At 36.1% G+C, this 9547-nt stretch overlaps 1 protein-coding gene across 1 annotated transcript; it reads right to left on the minus strand.

The window, feature by feature from the left end:
• Positions 1 to 327: 327 nt before the first annotated feature.
• LOC18036957 (NDR1/HIN1-like protein 13) lies at positions 328 to 1248 on the minus strand. The gene has a single exon (XM_006428105.2). It carries the CDS (start codon positions 1209 to 1211, stop codon positions 375 to 377), a length of 837 nt encoding a protein of 278 aa, XP_006428168.1. The 5' UTR covers positions 1212 to 1248; the 3' UTR covers positions 328 to 374.
• Positions 1249 to 9547: the final 8299 nt, after the last annotated feature.

Consider the following 9547-nt stretch of genomic DNA (forward strand, 5'->3'; position numbering starts at 1 on the left):
GTGGGCATTTAGGTTCTAGTTTCTAGTTACTAAAGATGGAAAAGAAGAATAGAACCAGAAGTAATAATACAAACACAACCCAGAAGAAAATAAGATAGATAAAAAAAGAACAAGAAAAAGAATTGGAAACAATAAAGAGATGATGCCACAATGAGCCGCATGTTTGACTCCAACTCCATCATCAATAATCCTAATATAAACATTTAAACGAAATATAAAACCAAAAAAAAAGGACCAAAAAGAAAGTTACATAAATGTCCCATTTTGTGACATGAAGATCTTGAAATTCGAAGCCAAAAGCATGAAAAATTTAACAATCACGATCGAAAATCTTCCTATACCATGGTCACAACCACCACCGACTAAATTGTACGTTATTTAATTTGAGTGTCACATTTTTGCGATAAAACTTTTGTTCCTGTCCTTAATGTGCTCACTTTGAAATCACAAACCACATGCATGTCCTTACTCCAGAGATTCAAGAACCCTATATTCATTTCCCCTTTCAAATTCATTTCCAGCTGCAGTGAAACTGCACGTTCCGTTTTCTTATCATGCATGCTTTTAGAAACTTCATCTGGCACTACCGTATTTGAACCGGTGAGAGTGATGCGAACATTTCTTGAGTCACCGCCTTCTTGTTCCAATTGCGGGAATTTCCCGCTAGCAAGCTTTTTCTTTTTGAGGAGTAGAAATGCATCACCATCGTTTTCATAACTGATTGCAACGTTTTCATTCGGATTCTTCACTTTCATCGTGAATTCGTACCGGGGGCGTGATTGGTTCTTCACATGAACATCCGCAATAAAAAGAATAGCACCCTTAGGGCTGTAAACTTTGTGCAAAATCACTAGGGTTATGCCAATTGAGATGCCAATCACAAACAGGACCAATATGATCCAACACACCCTAGTGCAACACGAATTCCTTCTTTTATTCATTGGGTTTCGGTATTTTTCAACGATCCTGGCGTTTTCTGGTGGTGGAACGCGATAAATTTGGTCTTTAGGAACTTGCACGACGTAAGTATTCGAATCATAATCCTCTTCCGGGGTAAGGTCTAATGATCCTACAGGCCTAGAGATCGAGCTATAATCGAAGGAATCATCATAGGAAGAAACGTTTCGACGACCGTGCCCGTGCCCGTGCCGATTGGGCGGTTCATCGGTGAGATCGCCAGCAGCGGAAGAAGGTGGGACCCGCTCCTCCATGGGGAAATGGGGAGCGGTGCACAAGGGGAGGGGTAATAGGGTGGCAAAGGGAAAGAAAAAAAATGGAACGATGAATTTAGGGTTTGCATGGGAAAGGGTGGTTGGAATTTCGAGGATAACGCATGTTTTCAGTTTGGGAATTATTATGACAAAATGAGTTTCACAGCTCTTAGGGTGGCAATGGTCACCCAATTAAGACACTATTTTTGGATTACAGTAAAGACTCGGTCAATGAAATTAATTGAAAGAAGTTTATTTCTTATAATTACCGTTACGCGGTGCCATGGTTAATGTGTTGTTAGGCTAATCACATAAGTCTTAACGTGTACATTGTGTTTGTTACTATTTTAAGTGAAATTTCAGCCCGTCTTACCAAATAATTTGTTAATTAGGCAACCTAATTGCTTAAATTAAAGTACACATACACACTGTGATAATTGGCTACAACGTCGAGCCCCCATATATGTAGATTATAAATACAGAGAAAAATATTAGAGTACTCTTTCTTTGTATGGGGCAGAGGCATCATTAAAATTTTAGTGAGCATTTTTTTTTAATTAAAAGCGTAAACTGTACTCATCAAAAAAAAAAAAAAGCGTAAACTGTAAAGTGTTAAACTATTAAAGTTACGGGTGAAATCATAAAAACATCTATTTAAAAAAAAATAAATTCGTACATATATATACATAACACACTCTCCTGTTCTTTGTGAATATTTGCACGTGTTAAATCGTGGATTAATATGTCAAGTCTTAAGTCTGTGTTTTCAATTGTGCAGACATAAATGTTGAAATGTTAATAGTTTCATGATTTAACTTGAAGGTTTTATGGGTGTGACAAAGTACAATGTAAAATTGTGCTACTAATTATTTAATGGAGTTTTTTTTTATTTAGTGGAATTTAAACTCAGATTTTTTATTTTCAGCACAAGAGATTTTACCACTTAAACTAACAGATTAGCTATATTTCTATAAATATATAGGGCAGTTATATTTATTTATAGGTAGGTTAACTCAATCTATAAGATGTCAATTATATTATTATTCTGTTTCCTCCTCTAGGGCCCAAAAATTATCGCTTTAGCTATTGCATAAAATTGAGAGGCGTGTCTCAGTTTCTTATAGCAAATTGAAGTCCTTACGAGCACTGAAACGCTTTCCATTTCACAAAAAGTGGCTAAAAAGAGAGCGATTGGAGCATTAAGTACTAACTAATACAAACGCTCTTCAAAAACTATGAAACAATTTAGTGTTTTCGGATGTAACTTTAATTCAATATACATAAAAGATATTAAAAAAAAAACAAATTCATTCGAAAAGCATAAAAGATAAACAAATCCGAGGTCAGCCCAACAATGATCGTGTTGGGAGAAAGTTGGGTGCCAATTTTCGAAAGTCATTTCCATTTGTCTCCATTAGGCATTAGGGCCAGTTTGGCATTATCATTGACATGGCTAAGGCCTAAGAGTGATTCATTAATTTTAAATATGGGTACGCTGCCAAAAGGAATGATCCAGCCGGAAAGAGGCTTGAGGCAAGGCTGCCCACTATCCTCGTACCTTTTTATTCTTTGTGCAGAGGCTCTCTCTAATTTGTTGGTGTTGGCAGAACAGAATCAGCTAATCCGAGGCCTCAAATTTGCGCGGGAAGTCTCAATTACCCACTTGCTATTTGCGGATGATAGTTTGGTCTTCTCTCGTGCATCAGTGACTGAATGCAGGCATTTACAAGAGATTTTTGATAACTACGCTGCAGCATCAGGGCAGATCTTTAATTTCCAAAAATCCTCCTTGTTCTTCAGTGGCAAAATTCCAGAGAATCAAAGGGCTGCTATAAGGGGTATCTTTAATCTAAAGTGGTTTCAAAGCATGAGAAATACCTCGGTCTTCCATCAATGATTGGTAGGAAGAAGATAGGGTTTTTTTAATGACATCAATCTGAAAGTGTTGAACAAGATTGCAGGATGACAGCATAAAATGTTGTCTAGTGGGGGGAAGAAAATTCTAATCAAAGCGGCAACCCAAGCAATTCCAGTGTATGCAATGAGTGTTTTCAAGCTCCCAAGAGGCCTTTGTGATGATATTCAGTAAGCTATACCAAAGTTTTGGTGGGGTTCGAAGGCGGATAAGCGCGGAATTCATTGGCAGAAGTGGGAGAAGCTCAGCTAGGCAAAGATTAGAGGGGGGCTGGGATTTAGAGAGTTTACTTGCTTCAATCAAGCCTTGGTAGCTAAGCAAGCATGGAGGTTATTGCAGTACCCAAATTCCCTAGTTTCAAAAGTTCTTCAAGCGAGATATTATAGGAACTCCAGCTTTTTATGTGCAGAAGCAGGAGCCAATGCCTCGTATATTTGGAGAACCATCCTTTGGGGTAGACAAGTGATTAAGAAGGGCCTGAGATGGCGGATAGGTAATGGCAAGAAGATAGCAATTTTCTCGGATAACTAGTTGCCAAGACCAGAGACATTCAGGCGTATTTTTCCTCCATCATTGCCAGTAAACTCAGTTGTTGCAGATTTAATTAAGGCTAACAACCAATGGGATGAGATCAAGCTAAGGCAGCACTTCATGGCTGCAAACACAACTGAGATCCTCAAGATTCCCCTTCCAGCTGAGCAATCAGAAGATGAGGTTCTTTGGCATTACGACAAAAGGGGAAACTACTCTGTTAAAAGTGGGTACCAACTAGCCTTGAGAATGAAATTTCCATATTCCACCAGCTGTTAAGAGATTTCCACCCAGTATTAGAGTGCTCTTTGGTCTCTGGAGCTGCCTGAGAAGCTTAAAATTTTCATGTGGAGGGCCTCAAATAATATGCTCCCATCAGCTGAAAATCTGTGGAAAAGGAAAGTAGTGGAGGAGCCAACTTGTCAGCGATGCAAAAGGAGAGTAGAGACTATCAGCCATGCCCTTTTGGAGTGCATGGCTGCGAGAAAGATTTGGCTCCAGTCCCCCTATACAGCCCCTAGCTTAGAAGCTAATTCTCAGGACATCTTCAGCATTCTTCAAAGAATGGCTAAGGAGTTGAGGAAAGTAGATTTGGTGTTAACCTAAATAATTCTTCATTGATTTTGATGATAACAAACATGATTAAGTTTTTGATTAATCTTTTAAGAGTTCAACATAATTTTCTCTATCTTTAACAAAGCCTCATAAAGAATAGTAAAGATTTGGAGTCAAAACAGTCTTCTTGCAAAAATAGCTCACTGCAACAGTTTTTATGGAAAACGGCGAACCGACATGTGTAATAAACGGCTCGCCGATATTAACCAGTAGCCTCTGGATCTAAACGGCAAACCGATATGTTACTAAACGGCTCGCCGATATCAACCAGAAGTGAAGGGCAGTCTCTAGACATAAACGTCGAACCGACAAGATCGATAAACGGCTCACCGATATCATCCAGTAGCCTCTGGATAAAAACGGTGATCCGACAAGTTTGATAAACGGCTCGCCGATATTAACCAGAACTGAAGTGTAGCCTCTGGACACAAACGGCGATCCGCCATCTAGATAACGGCGATCCGACAATTTGAAAATCAGCCCCAACGGTCATATTGACCAGTCAAACGGCGATCCGACATCTAGTTAGCGGCGATCCTACAGTGTGCAGAAAGTCAATAACGGCTAGTTTTCAGCTGCATCTATAAATAAGCTCATTCGAATTCAAACTAAAGCTGATCACAACATGACCTTTGAGCAAATATTCGAGAATACAATCTTCATAAAGCTTAAAACACATTCTTGCTTCATCTATTCACATATTAAGCATCATTGTGTAATCTTATATATTGTGAGAGGCAAAACAATTTGTAATCTTTTACTTTGAGTGATTGTAAGTGTTGGGATACACTTGGGTTAAGAGATTGGGGATAATCTCTTGTTGTAAAGGTTTATTGACACCTTGGAAGTCAAGTGTAAGCATTTGAAGCTTGGCGGCTTGCTTAATGGAATCCTCAAGTCCGGAAAGCTTGGAGGCGTGGACGTAGGCGATGTTGGCCGAACCACGTAAAAATCTCTGTGTTTGAATCCCTCTTCCTTTATCTTTTTATATTGTGATCAACTTAATTGTTATTGCTTTGAATTTAGATTATATTTGCATTAAGTTTTTCTTTATAAATTGAATAAGTTTTAGAAATCCAATTCACCCCCCTCTTGGGTTGCATACTTGTATTTCATTTGGAATTAATGGTAGCTCTGTGTTGGTCAGCTTGGTATGCTAGGAACAAATGTATATTCGAAGGCAAGGAGATTAATCCTATCATCTCAATTGCTAAAGCAGAATCTGTATCGACAGTATTTTAGGGAGTTAGGAAGACCGAGCAAGCTCATATCTATCAACTTAGAGAAGAGAAGCAGTAGGAGCGGCTCTCCCCCTTGAGAATGTCTTCAAAGTTAATGTGGATGCTGCCATTAACTCAAAGAATCAGAGTGAAGGAGTGGGAGCTGTGATTAGAGACTCTAATGGTAAGATAGTTGCGGCAGGAATTAATCAGAACCTCCTAAAGGGATCAATAGGCTTGGCTGAAGTAGAGGCTGTGCTTTGGGGCCTTCAGCTGGCAAGAAGTGCAAATGTAACCTCTTTGATTATTGAGTCAGATTGCTTAGAGGTGGTCCAGCTAGTGAACAACACCAAGGGCAACATAACAGAAATTTTTTGGACAATTCTGGCGATCTAAAATTAGATGAAGGACTTCCAGAAAGTTGTTGTCAATCACATTCCAAGACATTGTAATGCTTATGCCCACTACCTAGCTAAGCTAGCTTTAGGGAAAAACTCTCCCTATATGTGGCTGGGAAATATTCCAGCTAAATTACATGATGTACTCAAGGTTTTGTGATTATGAAAGGCTTACTTTCTTTTCAAAAAAAATATATATATAGGTAATTTTTACCCAGCACCCAAATGTTTTGACAAACAACATAGCGCACCCAAGTATTTTGCCTATGAGCACCCCGCACCCATTTTCGTTTATTTTTCAGTTGATTGTAACGGATCAGTCTGAACTTTAATTAAATGACAAATATACCCTTGTTTTTAACCAGAACCTTGCTTTCCTTTACAAAATTACAAAGTCGCGAAGTAGGAAATTTACCACACTGGCCATGATTGAAGGTGTATTTACACACGAAGACCAACTATAGTTGTTAATTTATATTGACTATAATGCACTTGGCAGAATGATTTATTACCATATGCATCCAAAATCCAACGGCTATAAAATTTGAGCAACAGTAAAATAACGGCTATATGATTACAAGAATAGTAAAAGAAATAGATAAATTTGAGCTAATTCCTCACTATAAGTTGTAATATTCAACACACATAACTACCCATCATCTTCACACCTCAATGATTTTCAATGTAAAACCTAGAAAATCCATCATTATTTTTAGTTAGCAACAACTTATAGTAGCATTACATCTGCATTTACCCTCTGAAACAATACAGCTTCAGCATCAGCTTCATTCACACACAAAACAAACACAACAACTTGAAGTTCAAATACGTTGTGTTGTGATAGTGTCGTTAAGGTGCACCAAATTTAAAACCTTACCACTAATATAAATAATTAGTACAAAGTGAGTAAGGATCGATCCCACAGAGACTATACTAGTTATATTTATTATCAACTCTAAAGCAAGATTTAAAATAAAATAATAGTAGTAATAATATAAATTAATCTAACTAAAAAAATGCCAATTATAAATAAAAAGGGGGTTTATGAATTTTTAACTAAATAGTAAGAAATAAAGAAATTAAAACTACGAACAAGAATTTAATAAAAACTCTAATTAAAGGAGAAAGAAATAATAATGATGAAAACTTTGGTTAAAGGATCATTCGCCACCACCAAACATGCACATAATATATCAATTTTATCATCAATTTATATTGAAACTATCAACCGTAGACAACAATAAGCTCTGTTAGTCTCAATCTTTCCTTAGTGTGTCGTTAGGCAAAATAAGCTCTTCACCTAATCTCTAACAATTAAATAATTTAAAACAAGCTCTTTAAATTTAAGATAATGGAAGCATTAAACAAAGAAAAATATTAGGTTGATCTAGGCAATAAACACACAAGCTCGGATTATTTAACCTAAGTTATGTTCTCCAATAGAAATCACTGATTCCAACCTGCTACTAATGATTAAAATATCAAGACAATTACGGATCAAGAATTTTAATCTAGCAATAGAATTTATTCAAGTCCTATCTAATTGGCCATTCAAACAAGACGAGAATAAAATCATAAACATTAATTATAGAAGAATATAAACAATCTCAATTAAATAAATTGAATAATAGAATTTAAATTTAATTGCATAGCATGTTTAAAGTTTTGAATTCACCCTCAACCAAATAAAATTTAGCCTAACATAATTGAATTGGGAATAAGAGAATTGATAAAACCAGTCATGGAGATTAATTCAAGTGGCTGCCTTTGCTTCAATTTAATTCCTTTTCGGTTTCTCCCTTGTTTTTCCTTCTTGCAGCTGCTGGTTCCTCAAATCCTCTTGGCTGCCAAAAATAATCCCTCCGTGTTGCTTCCGCTTGATCCTTTTTATAATGCTTCAATTGTGGCTTTTTTTTAAATCCTTGCATGGAAAGAATCAAATCCAAAGCCCAAAACCGCCACTTTCATGCTTCAATTAATAAGCCAATAATAATTTGGCCATGATTTCCTAAAGCCAAAAGGCTTTATTCTCTTTCCTTTCACGTGCTGGCCACTTTTGGTTTGCAATCTTTGTTTTCCAATTTTGCTTTCATGTGATGGCTTGGCTTCCTTTTTTACTTCCATTTTCCAATTTTAGCTCCATTGCAACATTAATTTTGCTTGGCCCATACAAGCTTTAATTAGATAATATTCTTTATTTTCTAATTCCTTCCAATTCTTGATCTCTTGTGCACTTTTGTCTCACAATCTTCAATTAAATTTATTTCCTGAATGCACTGATTTAATTTCTCTTTAATTCCATAATATACCTAAAATAACAAAATAAATAAAACTAAGATAAAAATTAACACACAATAAAATATAATTTATTAAATTAAAAATTAACTAAAATAACTAGAATATTTAAGACCAAAACAAGAAAAAGATAGGGAACTTAATAGCAAAATATATGGAAAATATGCACTTATCATGTTGTATTTCACAAAGAATACAACAGACACAACGCTGCAAAATTGAAGAAAGTGTCTACTTCATCAACCCATAATCAAAGAATGAATTTACCTAAAATCAATGGGGGCATCATCAAGTTCTATAATATAGTATGCTACTGTCAAACCAGGGCAGAAATCAAAGTGTCAGAATCTAAAACAAACCCCAACAAACTATATTACAGCTGTCGTGATGACCCATCTTGTGGTTTCTTTAAATGGTGGAAACCATCTACAGATGAGGCTAAAGAAATTCAAGCAGCATTACAAAGGTTTGAAGAAGAAGCCGTAAATGACAGTGCAAGCTACAATCAGCAATTTGATGTTGAGGACTTCCGCAACAGGTTCATCAACATTGAAGGTTTGCTTCATCAAAATAGGAAGTATCAAATCATCATAATAGTGATAACTATATTGGTATTGATTGTATTGTACTATAAGGAATGATAGAACAATATGTAGAATGAAATCTTATAATAAATAAAATGCATCTGTTTCTTGACATATATAATCTAATCAAATATGATACGCATTGGCAGTAGCTTACAATTGTTAATAACATCTAGTTTGGTGTTTATATACATGTGACAAAAAAACAAAAAACAAAAAAACAAGTGTTGGTTTAGTTTATGTCTATCTTAGTTTGAAATTTAATCCCAACAACTTTCAAAATGCCACTACCACCCTTGTAACTTTCAAACTTTATACTAGGTGATCACAAAATGCAGCTCTATAGTGCTCAAGCTTAATGTCCAACCACTTCCAGCAATTTCAGCTCCCAAAAAAAAAAAAAAAAACAAGGACATGCCTGGTCATTACATGGTCACTTCATCCTGATGAAATCAGCATCCATCCAACCTCAACCTTGTGCCTGGTGGTTTGATGTGGCATTGTGGAAGGTGTCAAAAAATGATAATACTGCCTCCAATATACGTTAATAAGTTTACTGCCAATGTCTCCATCATAGTAGAACAATCACTACAAAACAAGTTGCAAGTTATAAATATCATTTCCAAAATCAATATTAATTTCTATTAATAGAAAACTATGATTTTACCCTCGGTGAATCCTTCCCTTTGTCCAAAAGCTTCCTTGCAGTATATTTTCCAACTTCATCCTCTCTGTTGAAAGTTAATCCAGCAACTGACATTACTTTTCTGCCCTGTTC

This window comes from Citrus clementina, unplaced genomic scaffold (assembly GCF_000493195.1).
Source record: "Citrus clementina cultivar Clemenules unplaced genomic scaffold, Citrus_clementina_v1.0 scaffold_7, whole genome shotgun sequence".
Lineage (NCBI taxonomy): Eukaryota > Viridiplantae > Streptophyta > Magnoliopsida > Sapindales > Rutaceae > Citrus > Citrus x clementina.

Excerpts from the sequence above, each read along its gene's own strand:
- LOC18036957 (XM_006428105.2), bottom strand. The coding sequence starts at position 1,211 with ATGGAGGAGCGGGTCCCACCTTCTTCCGCTGCTGGCGATCTCACCGAT.